General features: G+C 40.9%; 1 protein-coding gene across 3 annotated transcripts in view; it reads left to right on the top strand.

Annotated features, from left to right (window-relative positions):
• Positions 1-19,295, top strand: part of IFT27 (intraflagellar transport 27) — a 47,263-nt gene extending 27,968 nt beyond the window's left edge. The window contains exons 2-8 of one of the 3 annotated variants that reach the window (XM_075832326.1): positions 9,956-10,035; positions 11,279-11,338; positions 14,288-14,341; positions 16,545-16,662; positions 16,885-16,994; positions 17,752-17,936; positions 19,075-19,156. In XM_075832326.1, the coding sequence (XP_075688441.1) occupies positions 9,956-10,035; positions 11,279-11,338; positions 14,288-14,341; positions 16,545-16,662; positions 16,885-16,994; positions 17,752-17,910 (581 nt within the window). In that variant the 3' untranslated portion in view covers positions 17,911-17,936; positions 19,075-19,156. Of the gene's footprint in view, positions 1-9,955; positions 10,036-11,278; positions 11,339-14,287; positions 14,348-16,544; positions 16,663-16,884; positions 16,995-17,751; positions 17,937-19,074 lie in introns of all 3 variants that reach the window. The other 2 variants (XM_075832325.1, XM_075832327.1) reach the window with 2 other exon arrangements.
• The last annotated feature ends 4,016 nt before the right edge of the window (positions 19,296-23,311 follow it).

Raw genomic sequence — 23,311 nt, 5'->3', positions numbered from 1 at the left:
TATTTTCGTCCGTTTTTCTGGCTCTAAACGTCCTGAAAATTCTGAAGCAGAACGCCTCCAAACATCTGCCCATTGATTTCAATTGGAAATACGGCGCTCAGAAGTTTTTGCTAAGCGTGTGAACATAGCCTAATAGTTTGCCTGTGAGTGTCAGAGTGGATTGACACGTCTGTTTTCTTGCAGAAATTTCTATGACTGAAAAAAAAGTGCGTAGTTGATGCGGTATTCAAAAGCAATAAAACCGCATGCGGTCAACTGCTGTCAGGCTGGGTTCACACGACCTATTTTCAGACGTAATGGAGGCGTTTTACGCCTCGAATTACGTCTGAAAAAACGGATCCAATACGTCGGCAAACATCTGCCCATTGCTTTCAATAGGCTTTAGGATGTACTGTGCCGACGACCTGTCATTTTACAGCCTCGTCAAAAGAAGTGCAGGACACTTCTTGGGACGTAATTGGAGCCGTTTTTCATTGACTCCAATGAAGAACAGCTCCAAATTACGTCCGTAAAAGACGCCCCACAAAACGCAGTACATGCAATTACGTCTGAAATTCAGGAGCTGTTTTCTCCTGAAAACAGCTCCGTAATTTCAGACGTAATTGCAGTTATCGTGTGCACATACCCTAATGCTGCACTTCTGTTGCGTTTTTAAAGGAGATAATTGATGGACACAGTTTTCACCCGTGTTGAAGTTTGTTAGGTGCTTCCTGTATATAGTTCATTACAAGGCATTGCAGAACTGTTAGCAAAAACGCAAGCAGTTCAGCAACAACTTTGTCAGCGCGGTCAGTAACCGCATGCGGTCGGACATTATGAAGATGCAGTTAACTGCACAAAAAACACATTGTAATATAATAGCAGCAGTCCGTCCATAACCAAAATTTCACCACTGACTTCTATTGAAAAATTACTTGCTGCAACATAAACGCACCGTGACTGCACCGTGGGGCCTTACCCCTAGGGCTTGTCCACACGTAACGGCATTGCTGCCGAAAATTTCTGCAGCAATTCCTTTGAAAGTAGCAGACCTTGCACTGCGGAAAAACGCACCATTTACTGCAGTAAAAGACGCAGGAAATTGTGACGTTTCCTCTGAAAAACGCAGCAATTCATTCCACTTTCCGCAGCAGGAATTTACATGCTGCGGTACGAAAAATACGCACCGCAGGTAAATTACTGGTCAGAAATTTTACGCAGCGTGTGGTTGAGATTTGTTACATCTCACCCACTTTGCTGCTGCTGTATTCTGCTGCATATTTTCCGTCCGCAATTCCAGATGGAAAATATGCAGCAATTCCGCTACGTGTGGACAAGCCCAAATTCATCTGAATGGAACTTTTAGAAATCCATGCACCTGCTGCAGAAACAACCCCATTCAGGGGTATGGAATTGATCTTCATTTGCAATGTGCTGCATGTGATTCCACCCTACGTATGTATTTGCTGTGGAATTTCCGTTTGGATTTTCTGCAATCTGCATGGTGTTCAGGGTACCTAATACTGACAAACAATATAGCTTTAGAGTACTATATATTCAAAAGCATTTATTGTTCTCTAGGGGGACAAAACAAAGTGAAATTAAGTTTAATAAAGTTTTTAACAGAAACATTTATAAAAATTAGGAAGTAAATTGTATGTACCCAAAAAGAGTACCAATAAAAACTACAATCCTTCCTGCAAAAAAAACAAGCCCTCATACGGCTGTCGTCGCCGGAAAAATTAAAAAGTTATGATTCTTGAAATGCATCGACACAAAAATGCCCTTTTTTCATTAAAAAAATATTTTTATTGTGCTTAAGTGAACTAAAATGTAAAAGTAAAGCCTTAGGGTATGTGCACACACACTAATTACGTCCGTAATTGACGGACGTATTTCGGCCGCAAGTACCGGACCGAACACAGTGCAGGGAGCCGGGCTCCTAGCATCATACTTATGTACGATGCTAGGAATCCCTGCCTCGCTGCAGGACAACTGTCACGTACTGTAATCATGTTTTCAGTACGGGACAGTAGTTCCACGGAGAGGCAGGGACTCCTAGCATCGTACATAAGTATGATGCTAGGAGCCCGGCTCCCTGCACTGTGTTCGGTCCGGTACTTGCGGCCGAAATACGTCCGTCAATTACGGACGTAATTAGTGTGTGCGCACATACCCTTATAGTTATTTGGGATTGCTGCATTCGTACCAATAATTAAATAAATTTTACTTGTTGTTGTTTTTACCACACGGTAAACAACAGGGAAAAAGATGCAAAAAAAAACAATTGCGGAATTATTATTTTTGCATCCCCCCACCAAAAAAAAGTTAATATAAGCCAATCAATAAATTGATGTACCCCAAAATGGTGCCATTGAAGAAAACAACTGGTCCATAACCCCTTAACGACCGCCCATCGTCTTTTGACGGCAGGCGGTGCAGGTGCTTTGTTTATGGCGACGTCTTTTGGCGTCGCTATAGAAGAGGCTGATGATTGCTCCTGTGATCGCTCATCCTCTAAGCAGGAGCTGTATCTTACAGCGCCTGAACTTAAAGCAGCCTGCTGAATACATGTGAGATCGGAAAAAGTTCCGACCCCAGCTTTTTAACCCTTTGATCGCCGCGGTCCATGACCCCTGCATGATCAAAGGGAACTCCCCTTTTTGATCGCGTCACTGGAACCCCGGTGGCGCGATCGAAGACCAGGGAATCCCTGTGCAAGTCAGCCCTGGGGACCTAGAAAGGACCCCAAGGTTGTCTGTTCAATTTGCCTGCTGTTAGGGCACACTATGTGCTGTATGTATACTGTCATAGTGACACCGTGTAATGTATTAGTATACTAGAGTATTCTAATAGATTGTTAGTAAAAAATAAAGTTATCCTTTAATTTAAAAAAAAGTCATTATTTTGCATAAAATATATTCTATTGCCCCTACATTACATAAAAACAAAAAAGCTTACACATATTAGGTATCAGACGACCGTAATAACCTGAAGAATTGATTTAAAAGGTTATGTAGCGTAAAACATGAATGGGATAAAAAAATAAAAAACGAGGCGGAGAATTGCTTTTTCCCATATTCACGCCGTAAAAATAAATTATATAACTTACACAGTGACATTTTTCCACATCCAAACCGCTCAAAATAAAAGTTAAAATTTCTCCTTTATAAAATAAGGCCTCCTACAGCCACGGCAATGAAAAAATAAAAACGTTTTGGCTGCTGAAAGGCAAAGAGGCAAAACCAGAAATATTTAGCTGGTCATGAAGGCCTTTTTAGGCCGGGTCATTAAATGGTTAACCCCATCTACATTTATGGCATATACCAATGTATTCTAGTCCTTAAAGTGTTATTATAAAGCACTAAAGTTTTAAATTCAACCTTACACCGTTCATTCATCCAATATTTAAGTGACGCACAATTGTCAATGCGGGGAACTGCGCCAATCAAGAGGCTGAAAGGTTTTTTTTTCCAAGATATAACATGGCCTATCCTTATACAGCATCCCAACATTAGGCAGCACTGAATACCCAAGCCTGTCTGGAGCTGAGCTGCAGTACCTGACACAACCACATAGACAAGAGTGGCACTGTGTTTTGGTACCACAGAGAATAGGCCACATGCTGAAACAAGCAGTGCGGCCCATTGTTTCTGCTTACTGGTACTGCGGGTCTGTGTCCCACTGATCACACACAGATTGCCTATTTTGCCTGTTTGTATGGAGTAATGGCCACTTATGTCACTTATGGCTTGCGCTAACACTCCCTGCCCTATGCACTTTTTTCACTGGGCTATAAGTAAGTCACTTAGTTTGCAAATAATATGTTGCTTAACAGATTCTTTCCCAAATGTGCTTTCTAGATGTATTCCTAAATCGTTTTATAAGTGCTGCACACAGAGCAGTGGGATGGGAGTTGCAAAATCTGAACAATTAGCACAAGTGACAAGCGTACCGGGCCGATTCCCACGCTCGCCTGTCTCTCACTCACTGTTCCCACATAGAACCTAATCACTCCTAGAATTATTTTTCTACATTAGCTGTCTTAAATCGCTCTGAAGTACTTTTAGCTTTCATGAACATTAGCATTTACATGTAGGTGGGTGTTCTGGTTGGAATACAATGTAAGAAATGTTTTCTGTATATTGTAAGCACAAAGATCTTCCATCCCAGTGCACGCTTCATTCAGGTGTGGATAGCAACCTGATGGGTAGACTAATGAGTCAAAACACTTCTGGGGCAGCAGAAATGTTACAAATATTCCATGTTCAGTCCATCGTACCTTCTTGACATAGGAAGTGTGAACAGAGATTTCACAGTATCATCTGTATTATTTGCAGAGTGCACAGGCAAATAAACTGATGCCGTTTCAGCCAATAGCCGCAGGTCACTGAGTGATGTCGAAGGGGGCATTGATTTGGCAACTTCTGCTGCACAACCCATTAACATACAGCAGTATTTGTTATTGCACTTGGTGTTACACATAGTTATCTGTACACTATAGGTCAGGGTCCTTTTAATCGGGCGACTGCCTCACTCAGTTGTATCTGCGTCCTGAGGACGCAGATACAATTAAACACTATGGCTGAGCAGGAAACTAGCAGCTCCCTGCTCCACCGTTGACCAGGCTACAGGCGATGTTAGGCCTATAAGACGCTGGGAAAGAATCCCTGCACAGGCCGATGTGATGACGTCACTGCATTGCGCCGGCCTACACAAGGGTGCCGTCAATGCGTCTTATAGGCTGCAGACCTAACGTGGCTGAGGAGAGCTGCAGAGCAGCTCTTTTTTTGTCGTGGGAATGGGGCTAGGTAAGTACAAGTTTGTTTTATTTGTTTGGGGGGCATTATCTACAAGGGGGATGTGTGACACTATCTACAGTGGTGTGTGTGGCACTTTCTACAGAGGGGGGCACTGTGGCACTATCTACAAGGTGGGGATGTGGCACAATCTACAGGGGGATGTGTGGCTGTATGGAGAGTGGCACTATCTACAGGAGCCACTGTGTGGCACTATCTTCAATTGGGAACTGTAGGGCACTGCTAGGGACGTGGTCTGGCACTACCTACAGGAGGCAGATAAGCCGTGGATTTCTGCTGGAGATCCATGGGTCAGAATTGCCAATGGCAAATCCGACCTGCATGAATATAGCCTTATTGTTGGTGCTCAGCTTGGACCTTCACCTAATGGTAGACCCAGGTAAGTATACCTTCACTAAAAAGAGTTGAGTACCCATGCTATAGGTTATCTAAGGTTGAAAACGACAAAAAAAGCCATGTGCAGTCTGATCCTGCAGTCGTGTTTTACTCCCTTTAACCCTTTCATACTGACAATCTGTACATACATGTCCTTTTCGCACCTACCTCGTGCTGCCAGGACGTGTATATACAGATCTCTGTTCCAGCCGGCATAGCGATGTGAAAAGCGCTTGGATGCCGGCTGTGTCAGTGTCCGCTGCTCCCTAGCAACCTGTTCTCTGACAGCTGAACCGATTGGTTCGGCTGCTGAGAATACGATCACCGTCATTAACCGTTACCTGATCGCCCACAGTAAATTCACGTCGGCGCTTGCTGGGCTCTGTGCAGCGCCGACGTGAATTCACAGTGGGTGTTAAAAGCGCGATCCGTGTGTCTCAGAGTAGTGCGGACACCCGGATCGCGCTGTCAACCTCTGCCTCTGGTCCCGGAGACATGACCGGGACCTGATTGCGGGTGCTGCCGTTGGTTGCATGGCAAAACCGGAGGCCATACAACGGCCTCTGGTCTGCCATTCACAGAAGCCTATGAGGACCAGCTGGTCTTCATAGGCTTCCTGTCAGTGTGACTGTCAACGTCACACTGACCGTTTTATAATACGTTACACTACCTAGGTAGTGTAATGTATTATAGCATCCATCAGTGCTGCAGGTCTTCAAGTAAAAAAAAAAAAAGTTATAAAAATATTTTATAAAAGTGTAAAGACTAAAAATGCTTTTTTCCTAGAATAAGAAAAGGGAAAAAAATAAAACGTTAAAAAAGTACACATATTTGGTATCACCGCGTTCGTAACGACCCCAACTATAAAACTATAATATTATTTTTCCCGCGCGTTGAACACCGCAAAAAATAATTAAACAATACTAGCATCACAATTTTTTTTTGGTCATCACCCCGCACAAAATATAGAATAAAAAGTGATCAAAGATTTGCATGTACCCCAAAATAATACCAATGAAAACTACAACCCGTCCCGCAAAAAACAAGCCCTTACACAGCTTTTTTTTTACTGAAAAATAAAAAAATGATGGCTCTCAGAATATGGTAACACAAAAAATAAATTTTATAAAAAAGGGATTTTATTGTGCAAACGCCACAAAACATTAAAAAAAACTATACACATATGGTATTGCCGTAATCGTACCGACCTGTAGAACAAAGTAAAATGTCATTTATCGCGCACAGTGATTACTGTAAAAAAAAAAAGGACAAAAAACATTGTCAAAATGTATGTTTTTTTTTTTGGCACTTTGCTTGCCAAAAAATCGAATAAAAAGGGATCAAAAAAATCACATGTACCCTAAAATGGTACCAATGAAAACTACAGATTGGAACATAACAAATAGGCCCTCGCACGGCTCCGGTGGAGAAAAAATAAAAAAAGTTTTGGTGCTCAGAATATAGTGACAGAAATTGTGCAGTGTCCAAAAGCGGATAAGATTGGGCACCATTTATCAGTGCGACACCAGCCACACATCTATGAATTATTTATTTACCCCCTTATTATACCCTCTTATTATGCCCTGATGTACTCTGCCCAGCTTACATATTCCCCCACATTATAAGCTGAAATACCAGCAAAACCCCAAACAGAACTATTACCAAGCAAAATCTGCGCTCCAAAAGCCAAATGGCGCTCCCTCCCTTCTGAGCCCTGCTGTGGGTCCAAACAGCAGTTTATTACCACATATGGGGTATTGCCGTAATCATGAGAAATAGCTTTACAAGTTTTGGGGTGCTTTTTATTTTTTATTCTTTGTAAAAATTACATTTTTTTTTATATTTTTTTCAGAGAAAAAGTAGATTTTCATTTTCACAGACCTATTCCAATAAATATAGCAAAAGACCTGTCGGGTCGAGATGCTAACTATACCCGTAGATAAATTCATTGAGGTGTGTAGTTTCCAAAACCACTTTTGGTCAGATTCCACTGTTTTGGCACCACAAGACCTCTTCAATCCTGACATGGTGTCTAAAATATATTCTAAAAAAAGGAGACCCCAAAAATCCTCTAGGTGCTCCTTTGCTTCTGAGGTTGGTGCTTCAGTCCATTACCACTCTAGGGCCACATGTGGGATATTTCTAAAATACTGCAGAATCTGGGCAATAAATATTGAGTTGCATTTCTCTGGTAAAACCTTCTGTGTTACAGAAGAAAATGTATTACAAATGAATTTCGGCAAAAAAAAATGAAATTTGTAAATTTCACCTTTACTTTGCTTTAATTCCTGTGAAACGCCTAAAGGGTTCATAAACTTTCTGAATGCTGTTTTAAATACTTTGAGGGGTGCAGTTTTTAAAATGGGGTGATTTATGGGGTCTATCTAGTACATAAGGCCCTCAAAAGCCACTTCAGAACTGAACTGGTCCTTGACAAAATAGCCTTTTGAAATTTTCTTGAAAATGTGAGAAATTGCTGCTAAAGTTCTAAGCCTTGTAACGTCCTAGAAAAATAAAATAATGTTAAAAAAACAATGCAAATTTAAAGTAGACATATGGGGGATGTTAATTAGCAACCATTTTGTGTGGTATTACTATCTGTTTTACAAGTAGATTACATTTAAAATTAGAAAAATGATAATTTTTGCAAATTTTCTTAATTTTGGTGTTTTTCACAAATAAGCTATGAATTTATTGACCACATTTTTCGACTAGCATAAAGTACAATATGTCACGACAAAACAATCTCTGAATCGCTTGGATAGGCAAAAGCATTCCAGAGTTATTACCACAAAAAATGACACGCCATCGATGACCCTTGGTCCTGAAAGGGTTAAATATTCCCCTACTCCTACTGTTAGTAGGTTAGCAAGAAGAGGGGAGTAATTTGACTGGAGGTTCAGACTACATAGGTTAAAGGGGATGTCTTCTGAAGACAACCCCAGTCCATATGCCCTATTAGGGCAGTGAAGGGAGTCCCAAGTCAGTTCCTATCATTTTGCGTCTACACTTCCTATGCAGACCTATGTGTTTCCATGCTAACAAACTACAAACCCTCTCGTCCACCTGTGTCCTACCTCTTCCTAACCTGCCGAATGTAAGTTAGCAAAACGTAGGGGACAGATGTAAGGAAACATGGCTACAGATTCAGCCTACACAGAGTGTTTGTAGTCTTACCACGGAGATGCATAGGTCTGCTTTGGAGCTGTAGACAAAATAATAGGACATCTTTAATCAAGACCTATGGTAAAGTTGCTTTATTTTTTTCTTTTAACCCCTTAGTGACCACTAATACGCCTTTTAACGTGATTCACTACTGGGCTTTAGGCTAGGCTGACGCCTTTTCACGTCAGCCTAGTCTAAGTCCTGCACGGGTCTCCCGTGCAGGCAGGAGCCGGGGCTCTGCTGTCTGATGACAGCTGAGCTCCTGCTCCAATGCCCGCGATCGAAGTTTACTTCAATAGCGACCGCGGCATTTAACTTTGTTTACAGAGGGAGTGCGCTCCCTCTGTCACCCATCGGCGGCCCGCGAATGCAATCGCGGGTCTCCGATGGGGTGTCATGGCAGCTGGGGGACTGATAAAAGCCCCCAGGTCTGCCCTGGACATATGCCTGTTAGGACGCGCCGGAGGCACGTCCTAACAGATTGCCTGTCAGATTTACACTGACAGGCAATAATGCTCTGGTATACGAAGTATACCAGAGCATTATAGCAGCGATCGGAACATCGCACAGTAAAGTCCCCTAGTGGGACTAATAAAATCAGTCATCAAAGTGAAATAAAGATTATTAATAAAAAGTACAGTAAAAAAATAAATAAAACCATTTTTTTCCATAAAAAGTGGTTTTATTTAGTAAAAGTGTAAAAAAAAAAAAAAAGTACACATATGTGGTATCGCCGCGACTGTAATGACTCCATTAATAAAGTTAATATGTAATTTAAACCGCAAAGTGAACACCGTAAAAAAAAAACGCAAAAAACTATGGCGAAATTGCCTTTTTTTTCCATTGCCCCCCAAAAAAGTCATAATAAAAATGAATCAATAAGTCCCATGTACCCCAAAACAGTACCATTCAAAACTACGTCTTGTCCCGCAGAAAACAAGCCCAAAAAATCACTACATTGATGGAAAAATAAGAAAATTACGGCTCTTGGAAAGCGACGATGCAAAAACAAATAATTTTAGTTCAAAAGTGTTTTTATTGTGCAAAAGTCGTAAAACATAAAAAAAACTCTACATATGTGGTATCGCCGTAATCGTACCGACTCATAGAATAAAGGTCACATGTTAATTACGTCGCACAGTGAACGGCGTCAATTTAAAAACGCATAGCACAATGGCGGAATTTCAGGGTTTTTTTATAATCCCCCCCCAAAAAGGTTCATAAAAGTTAATATAAAAATTATATGTACCCAAAAATGGTGCCATTAAAAAGCACAACTAATCCCGCAAAAAACAAGTCCTCATACAGCTATGTAGACGAAAAAATAAAAACGTTATAGCTCTTTGAATGCGACTATAGAAAAACGAATAAAATAGCTTGGTCATTAAGGCCTAAAATGGGCTGGTCACTAAGGGGTTAAATACATTAGGGTCATAAAAAAAATAATTGTGAATGTGTAGGTTTATTTACTTCTCTGTGCAGTAGTAAACTGGGGAATCACTGTCAGATTCAGGGCAGATGATTCGGAGTCTATGGAATTGTCTCATCATTGCATCTCTTGATATTTTGTTCTGTAAAAAAATACAATATGACAGTTTATGCTTTCTACTACACAGGTGACTCCACTGTTGGGAAGAGCACACTAATCCAACTGTTCCGAAGTGATGGAAGCCACTTCCCAAAGAACTATAGTATGGTATGACAATGACGACCGTTAACAAAACTTACATATACTTTCAGCATAACTAAGAATATTCAAGAGTCTGGGAAAACTGGATGACATCCTTTGTGGAAGCCGTAGTGCAGCCATATTGATCGTCACCCAGCTTTTCTTATAAACAGACAAAGTTAAGATGCTGAATTCAACGTTTACAATATTTAATGGTGATTTTCTTTTTACCGCGGCATTTAATGGGTTAAACTAGCGGGATCGCACTCTAGCGGGATCCTGCTCATTACCCGGAAGTGTCAGCTGGAAATCACACAGAAACAGACCAAAACAGACCTGAACCATCGAGGCATGGACTCCATAAGTACTCTGGAGGTGTCCTGTGATATCTGGCACAAGACTTTAGCTTCAGATCATAGCAGCCCTGTAAATTGTGGGGTGGGGCCTCCATGGTTCGGACTTGTTTTTCCAGCACATCCCCCAGATGCTTGATCAGATTGAGATCTGGGAAATTTGGAGGACTAGTTGACACCTTGAACTCTTTGTCATGTTCCTCAAAACATTCCTGAACAACTTTTTCAGTGCGGCGGGGACATTATCCTGCTGAAAGAGACCACTGCCATTAACATAGCAACAATCTTTAGGTAGTTGGTCCGTGTCAAACATCCACATGAATGCGAGGACCCAACGTTTCTCAGCAGAACATTGCCCAAAGCATCACACTGCCTCCACTGGCTTGTCTTCTTCCCATATTGCATCCCGGTGCCATCTCTTTCACCATGTAATCAACGCACCTGGCCTTCCACATGATGTAAAAGAAAACCTGATTTATCAGACCAGGCCGCCTTCTTCCATTCCTCCATAGTCCAGTTCTTATGGTCATGTGTCCATTGTAGGTGCATTTGGCAGTGGATAAGGGTCAGCATGCATTAAAAGTAAAATCACATTTAAAAGTCAGAGGCTGACGTCATCGGCGCTGGTTTATCAGAGGGCAGTGGAGCGGGTGGGAGCATGACTCACACTTCTAAAGAAGCTCTCTTAGGGGACCGTAACAGGCTGGATCATTCAGGAGCGGGGCATCTGGTAGGTTGATTATATATTTGCAATATATCATCACATGTTTAATTTGGACTGAAGGCTTGTTTAAGGTGTTAATTTAAAATTGGGACTAGCTTCAGCAAACAATGGGATTGTGTATTTCCAAACCGTAAAAGAAGAATTTTCAGAGATGGAGATGAGTCTTGCTGACTATTATTTCTTCTCTCAACAGACAGCCACCATGGATATCATAATGAAAACTGTGCAAATTCCAGATACAGGTGACAGTGTGGTGAGCACATGTATGATTTCCTACAACTGTGTCTTTTTTTTTTTTCTTCTTCTAATCCTATAAGTGCTTTGACTAGTTGAGCAAGAAGGGTTATTGGATGAATTCCAAAAATTACCATGTCGTACAACAAACTATCTGTTGATTTGTGTTGTTCCTGCCACAACTCCTAGCATGAACAAATGATGGGATGATATTAGGGTAGGTTAGATCAGCGCTTCTCAAGCTGTAAACTAGTTGTTGGTGAGGCACAGCTGGATGCAGTTTTGACAGAAGCAATCTACTGCTGCACAGGCTTTCTACTGGCTGCACCAATCTCTGGTTTGGCAATGTGATTGACTCCTTTTGTGCTTATTTTAATGTTCTACTGGGTTCAATTAAATATAAAATGTGAGAAATCTTTTTTTTATGGTATTGATCTGTATTATATTGGCTATGTCCACCTTCGCAACCAATTTTGTTTATTTTTTATTTATTGCTCCAATGTATCGAAGAGAAACAACTTTGCAAATAGTCTTAAAAATGTTCTATAATTTTGTGTCTACAGCACCAAAGCAGAACGTTATGTCCCCGTTATAACAGACTACAAACATACTGTGTGTAGTCTGATTTTGCAGTCATACTCCCTCTATCTGTCCCCTTACTTGCTAACATACATTTGGTAAGTTAGGGCCTGTTCACCTCAGCGTTGGCTTTCCGTTTCAGGGTTCCGTCGGAGGTTTCCGTCGGGTGAACCCCGCAACGGAAAGTCAAACTGAAACCACAGCTTCCGCTTCCGTCACCATTGGTGACCATATCAATGGTGACGGAAACGGAAGCTGTGGTTTCAGTTTGACTTTCTGTTGCTGGGTTCACCCAACGGAAACCTCAGACGGAACCCTGAAACAGAAAGCCAACGCTGAGGTGAACAGGCCCTTCCAAGTAATAATAAAAAATAACAAACTGTAGAAGCTATAAAAAAAAAACCTGGTAAAGGATATCAGTGGATAGAAAATGGACCTAAGTCACAGGCAGCTGCTACAAAGGCAAATAAAATCATAGGATGAATCAAAATGAGCATAGGTGCGCATGATGTGAACATAGATTTACCTCTATACAAATCATTAGTCAGACCACACATGGAATATTGTGTCGTTTTTGTTTTTTTGCGCAATGAAAACAGCAGAACTGGAGTAGGTTCATAGGTGGGCAACTAAATGGAACTGGTGTACTTCAGTATCCAGAAAGATTATCAAAATTTAAGTTATTTAGCTTGGGTGGAAAAAAACGCAATCTAGGGGTATCCTAATCTCTTTAAATCACTATAAATATATTAAAGGTCAGTACAGAGATCTCTCCAATAAGCTTTTTATACCCAGGACTGTAACTATTACAAGGGGCATCCTCTATGTCTAGAAGAGAGAAGGTTTACACATCATCATAGAAGAGGATTCTTTACTGTAAGAGCAGTGAGACTATGGAACTTTCTGCCATGATGTTATAATAAAAGGGGTTAATATGAATTGGTGCAGACATTTTTTACCAAACAAAATGAGTGTTAAAAGTTTGAGATTCACTTTAAGTTAAAGGCTGTCCTAAGGCAATCTTTGCCTGTTAATTTCATAGGTAGGGCAACTGCTCGCAATTTTAAATGCCTTGCATGTTATTAACAGAGCTCTTGGAAATATTTATTTAATAGGCTATTTCTCTCCTTCCCTAATATTCTCTTTAAGATGACTTCAAATGTTGAACTTTGCTTGAATTTCTCCAATATATTCTGTCTCCTTTCTGTACAAACAGTATATGTAGCTTTAAGTATAGCATCATAAATGCGGAGACTATACGTAGGAACAATTGCAGAAAAGGGTAAATTTGTACAGGGTCTCAAAGCTTAGTTACACTTGCTTACATCTACATAAATCATAGACATATGAAAACCTAGCTTTCTTATAGGAATGTAAGATAAATCATTCCTAAATGTGGTGAGTGCTCAGTTCTTGTGCAGGACAGCTAATCCTTAACACTCGGGAAACAAGTCAATTAATCAGGGGATCCGAGACAAGTTCAATTCATCAGCACAATCGGGACCCAAGCAGATCCCACTAACCAGGACTTCCAGACAAATATACAACTGCACTTTTATATCAAATTAACATGAGTACAAGATTATGTTCACAAGCAATGCTCTTATGACATCTTTGCCACTGCAGATGTGCAATGTTAGTAAATCGGAAATTCACAAATTACCATACACGTATTGCAATACTGACCCTAGCAGATTTAGAGAATGGTTAAGACCTGCGATACCATCCCCTCTTTGTGAACCTATCCTAATATAACAATGCAGTGTTTTAGTTACCGTCCCAAAGCCTGGAATTACAGTGCTCCCTATGTCCTCATGACAACACTTCCTGACTACGCAATGGGGATATTGTAGGGAGTTTGTATGTTGTATGTTTTTTTTTTTCTTGGCTTTCCATTTTCCTCCTCACTCACAAAAAATATAATGATCAATTAATTGGCTTTCTGGCCGTAGTGAGTAAGTATATGTGGCTGAGATAGGGAATTTAGATTGTGAGTCCCATCGAGGACAAGGACTGATGTGAATGGTGACTTTCAGTGCTTTGTAATATTTTGGTGCTGTATAAGCAACAGGAAATTATATTCAGGCTCGTGGACTTGTTTCTCAGTGCTGGTGCATCTAAAAGTCGGTCTCCCCAACGCACAGGGACTGACAGCGATCGTGTAGTGAGGAGGAATGGGGGTCGGGTCCCCCGTTCTAGTGATTTGGTGGGGTACCGGTGGTGGGGCTCCCAGCATTCATACATTCATCACCGATCCTGTGGATAAGTGATTAATGTTCTCAGTGGGAAAATCCCTTTAAGTAGATGTCTAATTACCAGAGAACTTCACCAGGCATATTTTAATCCACTCAGGTATACTGTACTTTTACTTTGTATTCCTTTCTTGTAGGAACTCTTCCTGTGTGATTCTCCTGGGAAGGCAATGTTTTATGAGATAACAGAGGTATTGGTAAGTTTTTTTTACCTCCTAAAGTGAAATGAAAAAAAAAATTCAAAACCGTAAATGTCAAGAATTTACTAAATGGCAGCTTATTAGTGGGAATTGTAATATTTCATGTAAAAGAGAACATAAAACAGAGACTTGACAACGGATGTATTCAACAATGTTAATATCTGCATATTTATTACAGCAGTGTCATGGTCAGCCCATCCCCTGGATAAATACAAATATGAGCTGTTAGACATTACAGGGTGTATTTATTTAGTTGGGTGATGCCACTCCATGCAAATCCCAAAAGTTATCATCATCCTCCAGAAGTAAAGAATGGATCAAGTGCAGTATGATGTTAAAAATGATGGAAGCCTAACAAATATTTACTTTGACTTCCCATTGAAATTAAATTGGCTTGACCCTAGAAATTTGACATTTTTGGTCCTGTTTGTTTGGCATCCAAAAAATTGAGGTGGGCAGATACGCTTAAAAAGTTATTTCCATTACAGAAAGTGACGGCATATCACTAGGATATGCCATCCGCCACACATGCATTAGTTATTCTCTGCACAATATTGCTCCAGGCCACCATCTATGCAGGGAACTGAAGCGGGGCCCCATTCAAATGAATGGCGTTGTCCTACAGTTCTCTGTGCCGCTTTGCAGGGAAAATTGTAACTGGGACACAGCGCTAAATCATCACTGCAGCCCCATCATTCTCAGGATCAGTGGGGGCCCCGACAGTTAGACCTAGCGATATGCCATTACTTTTTGAAATGGGAATACCCCTTTGTCAACCAGCGCTGTTGCTTCTTCGCTCTCAGGATTAGTGAGGTTCCCATAGTTGTGACCCCCACAGATCAGAAAGGGATTACTTTTGGGAATAACCCTATAATTTGACTTTTTTTTTTTTTTGCACTATTTTGGTTTAGTGTCATCAAAGTGTAAAAATTAGGAGTGAGCTGTTAAATATTCTCCACCTATAAGATACTACAGATAAAATATTATAGACTTGTATCAATCTAATGTCTCCTGAATTGAGCTCATATGGATGTTCAATGGTAGTGCCCACCATAACTAATGCATTTTTTGATCATTTGTACTCTGTCCTTCATAGAAGAAACTTTAGAAAATCTCACAACCACTGTAGTCATTAGCTTTCGCTTGCATTTTGAGATTTTAGGAACAGTGGAGAACACTGTGCTATTTTTCTCTGGTAAAGGAATTGTCTGCTTCAGACTTAATGTGTCTATGTGGATTTAATAGCAGGGTGGTATCCCCTACTCACGACCTCTTCTGTAAACCAGAGCAGAGTGCTGCAAAGAGAGCGGCTTTCGCTCTGGAGGGCTCCGACTTGTCCGTGCATAACTCAGATGGCTCATTGATCTCTGTGGGTGCATGTAATGCTTCATTTTCCCTAGAACTCATTGGCAGCTTTAAGAGCAGGCAGAAATTAAGACTATTCAGCCACTTCATGAGGAATCATTACATCATAGGGGGACATATATATCAGGTCGGGGTCGTCTAATACGGCAATCCCGTTAAAAGACCTTTCATCTAGGAATGAATGAGAAAAGAAACTTAGTTCAAAGCTTCTGAAAATAGACCGTGTAGAAATCTGGAAGAAAAAACAGGGCCATGTTTTCCTAATCCTTTTCTATCTGGCTGGAGACCAGCTGAGGGGTGGGGCTTAGTTAAAGAGGAGTGGTTTGTCTTGCCTGCTCTGCCATAACCGAGAGTGGAGGTTTTTTTGGTGGATAACCCATTAAAAATCTGATTGGTGAGTGTCCAACCTCTGTGAATCTCACTGATCCCAGAAATGGGGATACCTGGTCCTGGCAGAAAAGTGGCTGCACATGCATGGTCGTCTTGTCTATGAGAAAAAGGACATGGTCAAGTAAGGAACCAGTGGTTGGTGTTTTATGGGATGTGCAGTGGACTTTGTCCATTTGGTTGTATCAGTCACTAGTGATAAAATAGCAGTGTTATCAAGGCCTTATATAGTGTTTAATCTAGTGTTCTAGACTTGTGTACAGGTCATTTCATATTTCACAATCGTAGCGATAACGCTAGTTGTATGAGATAGAATAGTCTGCTATTGGTCAGAACTAATGTTTTTGTCACATACACATATAACTATTGCTCTGGCTACTCCCTATTAGTCTGAGCAGAACACACCCCACTTCAATGATGCTTATCATGTCTCTCTTCTCAGTGGGATCAGCCTGGTGCTCTGTGTTTGGTATTTGATGTCACGAGTGAGACATCCTTTAGTAACTGTGCAAGGTGGTTACAGCGAGTCAAATCGAAGACCACAAGCCCTTACTTACCCGGTAGGTAAAGCAAACGCTCTGGGATTTGAAAATCAATAAAAAGACCGCTACCCATCAGGTTACAGCTTTTATTTCCGAAAGGGTCTCTTAGAAATAAGAGCTGGAATCTGATAGGTTGTTATCAGCCTCTTTTGATTTTTCCCTTGCGCTGGTTTCATAACTTCCTCACTCTTATCTGTTTGTTATTGGCCACTCTGAATTCATTATTTGTTTTCCTGCCAGGGGTTCTTGTGGGAAATAAGACAGACCTAACTGGCCGTAGAGTTGTGGAGAAGATCCAGGCAGAAGAGTGGGCAGCGAGCCACGGACTGGAGTATTTTGAGACATCAGCGGTAATTACATCTCGTGTATAAAGCAGATAACTTAACAGAAATCCTAATTCTTTTTGGCTGTGTGTGGTACAAGACATCTGTCTCTCTCCAGCACTGTTCTACAATGTGCAGGGAGGCTTTGTTCATCTGCTATATTTTCTGTCAGTAACTTTTGTTTTTAGTATATTTGGTTATTGGAATATGCTTTACTTTAATATCAGGGGGAATGGCTATAAGGGAAGCAGTGGTAGCAGTTGTACCCGTGCCCTGGTGACTGAATGGGCTCAATAACCCCTCTGCCACGTAAGAAAACACCAGTGTTATAATTGACACATGGTAGGTGGGTAGCCTTGTCATAGTTTTTACATTAAGGCTCAGGAGCTTCAAGTTACACCTCCTCTTTATTATCCAGGCCACATCTAAGAGCAGAATCTGCATTTTTCTGTATTGTAAATTAAGAATAGCTGTAACCAACTTCAAGGAAAATGAAATTTTTTAACAAAAATTTAAAACATTGGGCAGTTAAAATCGACATAAAATGTTGAGTAACTTTGTCTTATTTTGTAGGGGCTTTGAGCTACAGTTGAGGAGATTTATCAAAACTAATGCAAAGGAAGAGTGAAGTTGGTTACTATTGACAATCAGGACCTCTGAAAAAGAGGGCTGGAATCTGATTGGTTGATCTGGGTAACTTGTACTTTTCCTTCCGCTAGTTTTGATAACTCTGCCTCAACGTTCCCTTCCTATCCATTCTTGTCTAACAATAACCTTCTGCTAGTTTCCTTTTACCAGACACCGGTGCATTGTGGAAGCGCAGATGAGAATTACACAGAGCTCCGATGTTGGGTCACCTGTCGGGCCGCAGAGCGAAGATAAACTGCCCTATGTTTCAATGGGCAACCAGGAGAATTTTAAGAGCAGGGATTTTTATCAATAGAGAAAACATGAAATTACTCAAAATTGGTACTCAAAAACTGTGTGTGTGTCAAGCTTTAGGCTTCCTGTACATGGACGTAGCTCTGTGCACGGTCCGTGATTACGGCACAGATGGGCAGCGGAGTGTCATCCGCGGGCCGTCCGCAATCACGGACCGTGTACACCCAAAATGTCAATTAATTTCAATGACCCGGACCACAATTGCGGTCCGTATAATGATATGTCCTATTTTTGTTGCGGTCCGGGCTCCGGGCAATGCACGGACCGTAGAAACCATGGTCATGTGCATTGGCCCATAGGATAGCATGTGTTCTATACTATCCGCAATTGCGGAGGGTATACGACTGGAAAACTACGGTCGTCTACATGACACCTTACAGTGGCAACTCAAAGAAATCCCTCCAAATAGAAGAAGTTATTAAAATGAGGTTCCTGGTGCGTTAAGGGGATTTTGGCACTTATTGGGTATTGTGCCTGCCACTTGTGGGGACCAGGGCTAAAAAAGTGGGCTTTTTCTGTTACTTATGAGGCACTGGCTGTCTTTTCTGGAGGTATTTTGGCTGTCACTGGTATGGGAATATTATGGCTTACTCACTTATCGCCGCTAAAAAAAAGTGCACGCATGTAGTTTGTGGATGGGTTGTCGTAATTTCAGAGTGTTGGAGGGTATGTTTTATATCATGTTGTTTGAAGAGGGCATCCAAACCTTTCTTGAAGAAATTCTGCTCAAACTAGTGCCTGTGGTAGACTATTGCACAGCTTCACTATCGTTTTTTATGATTTGATTCAGTTTATTCATGTAAAAAGTTGTGTAAATGCTGCCAAAACGTATAAAGAAAGACTGTGAGTCCTGCTTCCCCGCCCAAACAGAGTGATTGACAGCTTTTCTTGTATCAGTTGGTATGGGGAGAGCTGTCAATCACTCAGTGTGGGCGGGAGTTCATCTGCACTACATCTAATACAATCTACAGCTGAGAGTAGAGTTCTTTGGACCGACAAACTAAGATGATGGATATCTGTACTCTGCCAGCACTACTGCATTTTGTGGATGTTGGTGATTTTTTTTGGACCTCACTAGATTTGCACTTTACAACAAGTTAATTTTTTGCTGTACCTTTTTGAAAGCTGTGATTTTGCTTAACACCAGACTATTCATTTATTGCAGAAGGAGCTGGAGAACTTTGATCAACCATTTCGAGTCCTGGCGAAGTCATTCCATCGTCTGTACCAAGAAAAAGTGGAGAGCTTCAAAGGTCTTCTTTAGAGTCCTCGATATGACAGTTGACGGATGGCATCGAAATGTTTATGGAGATAATGATTGTAGTACACTATGTGGATAAAGTGTAAAGAACTATTGCCTTATAAAGTATTCCACCATATTGTAAATTAAGTCAATTATTTATTACATATATTTAATCCATGAATTAGAATATCCTCAAAAAGTTAATTTATTTCAGTAATTCAATTCAAAAAGTGAAACTCCTATATTATATAGATTCTTTACACACAGAGTGATCTATTTCCAGCATTTTTTTTTTATGTTGATGATTACGGTAACAGTTAATGAAAACCCAACATTTAGTATCTCAAAAAATATAAGAATATTAAATAAGCCCCATTTCAAAGATTATTTTTAATACTGAAATGTTGGCCTACTGAAAAGTATGTACAGTATATGCACTCAATACTTGGTCGGGGCTCCTTTTGCATGAATTACTGCATCAATGCGGCGTGGCATGGAGGCGATCAGCCTGTGGCACTGCTGAGGTGTTATCAATGCGGCGTGGCATGGAGGCGATCAGCCTGTGGCACTGCTGAGGTGTTATGGAAGCCCAGGTTGCTTTGATAGCGGCCTTCAGCTCGTCTGCATTGTTGGGTCTGGTGTCTCATCTTCCTCTTGACAATACCCCATAGATTCTCTATGAGCTTTAGGTCAGGCGAGTTTGTTAGACAATCGAGCACAGTGATACTGTGGTTATTAAACCAGGTATTGGTACTTTTGCCAGTGTGGGCAGGTGCCAAATCCTGCTGGAAAATTAAATCAGCATCTCCATAAAGCTTGTCAGCAGAGGAAAGCATGAAGTGCTCGAAAATTTCCTGGTTGACGGCTGCGTTGACTCTGGACTTGATATAACACAGTGGACAAACACCAGCAGATGAAATGGCTCCCCAAACCATCACTGACTGTGGAAACTTCACACTGGACCGTAAGCAACTTGGATTGATGCCTCTCCACTCCTCCAGACTCTGGGACCTTGATTTCCAAATGAAATGCAAAATTTACTTTCAACTGAAAACAGGACTTTGGACCACTGAGCAACAGACCAGTAATTCTTCTTCCTAGCTCAGGTAAGACGCTTCTGACTTTGTCTCTGTGTCATGAGTGGCTTGACACAAGGAATGTGACGTGTCCTGGATATGTCTGTGTTTGATGGCTCTTGAAGCACTGACTCCAGCCGCAGTCCACTACTTGTGAATCTCTCCCAGATTCTTGAATGGCCTTTTCTTGACAATCCTTTCAAGGCTGCTGTTATCCCTGTTGCTTTTGCACTTTTTTCCTTCCTCTCAACTTTCCATTAATACGCTTGGATACAGTACTCTGTAAACAGCCAGCTTCTTTAGCAATGTCCTTTTGCGGCTTACCCTCCTTGTGGAGGGTGTCAATGACTGTCTTCTGGACAACACTCTTCCCCATGATTGTGCCTACTGAACCAGACTGGTGGACCATTTAAAGGTTTAGGAAACCTTTTGCAGGTGTTTTGTGTTGATTAGCTGGTTAGAGTGTGACACCATGAGACGACCATCTACAACTTTTACCCAATATTCTAATTTTCTTAGAGGCTAAATTTTAGGGTTTCATTAACTGTTAGTCATAATTTTCAACATTAAAAGAAAAAAATGCTGGAAATAGATCACTCTGTGTGTAATGAATCTATATAATATGAGTTTCACTTTTTGAATTGAACTACTGAAATAAATTAGCTTTTTGATGATGTTCTAATTAATTGAGAAGGACTAGTATTGCAATCAATTGCTCAGTTCATGTACACTATTGATACTCTAGGGTTACCCTGGCCATTTAAAGAACAATAGTGTATAATCCCTTTTTTTTATATATATATATATATATATATATATATATATATATATATATATCCAAATATCTGTGCTGTTCGCTTTCTCAATATATCTTTATAGGACTTTTTGCGGGGCAAGTTGTTTTTCTTAATGGCCCATTTAATGTACTATATAATGTATTGAGAAACTTTTTTTTTTTTTTCTAAATTGTGTGGTGGAATTTAAAAAATAAATAAAATACACCATTCCGCCATTGTTTTTTGGGTTTCGATTTTGCGGCGTTCCCTGTGTGGTAAAATTACACGTTAAAGGGGTTCTCCGGAACTTTGATGACCTATCCTAAGCAAAATAAATCGGTGGGGTTTCCAACTCCCAGATCTCCCACCAATCAGCTGTTTAACCCCTTAACGCTCCATGACCTACTATTAGGTCATGCTAACTGTAGCGTTCGCGCTCAGTGACCTAATAGTAGGTCATGGAGTAAACACGGCGCCGTTCGCGAGGGGTGCGTTCATGAGCTGTGATAGCTGCTGTTTCCGACAGCAGACTATCACTGCTCAATGTGCCGGGACCGATCGCGGAGCTCCCCCGCCGATTAACCCCTCAGAAGCCGCGTTCAATAGCGATCGCGGCTTCTTAGGGGTTAATCCGCCATTGCCGGCCTGCTACACGATAGCGGCCGGCGATGGTGACTATGGCAACCGGACACCAAACAATGGCGTCCGGCTATGCCATAGACGGAAGCCTAGTGGGTCCTGACAACGTCAGGACCCACTATGCTTGCTGTCAGTGAGTAGCTGACAGTTCTAATACACTGCACTACGCATGTAGTGCAGTGTATTAGATTAGCGATCAGGGCCTCCTGCCCTCAAGTCCCCTAGTGGGACAAAGTAATAAAGTAAAAAGAAAGTTAAAAAAAGATGTGTAAAAATAAGAAAATAAAAGTAAAAGTCCCACTTTTTCCCTTATCAGTCATTTATTATTAATAAAAATATATAAACAAACAAATAAACTATACATAATTGGTATCGCCGCGTCCGTAACGGCCTGAACTACAAAATTATTTTGTTATTTATCCCGCACGGTGAACGCCGTAAAAAAAAATATTAATAAACCGTACCACAATCACAATTGTTTGGTCACTTCACCTCCCAAAAAATGGAATAAAAAGAGATCAAAAAGTCGCATGTACCTAAAAATGGTACTGATCGAAACTACAGTTCGTTACGCAAAAAATAAGTCCTCGCACGGCTTTATTGATTGAAAAATAAAAACGTTATGGCTCTTAGAATAAGGTAACACAAAAAGTGAATGATTGTTTACAAAACGTATTTTATTGTGCAAACGCCATAAGACATAAAAAAAACTATAAACATCTGGTATCAACGTGATCGTATTGCCACGCAGAATAAAGTGAATATATCATTTATAGCGCACGGTGAACGCTGTAAAAAAAAAAGTATACAAAAACAATAGTAGAATTGCTGTTTATTAGTCACCACGCCACCTAAAAGTAGAATAAAAACTGATCAAAAAGCCGCAGGCACCCCAAGAAAACTACAATGGATTCCTCAAGGGGTCTAGTTTCCAAATTGGGGTCACTTTTGGGGGGTTTCCAATGTTTTGGCACCACAAGACCTCTTCAAACCGGACATGGTGCCTAATAAAAAAGAGGGCTCAAAATCCGCTAGGTGCTCCTTTGCTTCGGAGGCCGGTGCTTCAGTCCATTACCGCCTAAGGGCAACATGTGGGATATTTCTCTAAACTGCAGAATCTGGGCAATAAGTATTAAGTTGCGTTTCTCTGATAAATCCTTTTGTGTTGTAAAAAAAATGGTATAAAAAGAGTAAATTTCACCTCTACTTTGCTCTAAATTTCTGTGAAACACCTAAAGGGTTCATAAACTTTCTAAATGCTGTTGTGAATACTTTGAGGGGTCTAGTTTCTAAAATGGGGTGTTTGATAGGGGTTTCTAATATATGGGCCCCTCAAAGCAACTTCAGAACTGAACTGGAACCTAAAAAAATAAATAAATGAGGCAATACTTCGCTTCTTACATTATACTGATAATGAGCCGTGCCCACCCCGAGATTACCCCAGTTTTGACCGTTTGTATAAACGGAGACCCCTATTAGACCGTTTCAGTGCCCGGTTTTCCCAAGCATACACCCCCGAGAAGTGTTTTTCTATTGATGAGTCCCTGGTACATTTTAAAGGGAGGGTTCAATTCCGCCAGTACCTGCCAGGTAAGAGGGCAAGGTATGGCATGAAGATGTATAAGCTGTGCGAGAGTGCATCAGGGTATACCTACAGATTTAGGATAT

The sequence above is a fragment of the Rhinoderma darwinii genome, chromosome 7 (assembly GCF_050947455.1).
Source record: "Rhinoderma darwinii isolate aRhiDar2 chromosome 7, aRhiDar2.hap1, whole genome shotgun sequence".
Lineage (NCBI taxonomy): Eukaryota > Metazoa > Chordata > Amphibia > Anura > Rhinodermatidae > Rhinoderma > Rhinoderma darwinii.
The sequence above is the reverse complement of the archived record's forward strand: the minus strand, read 5'-3'. Positions and strand labels throughout refer to the sequence as shown.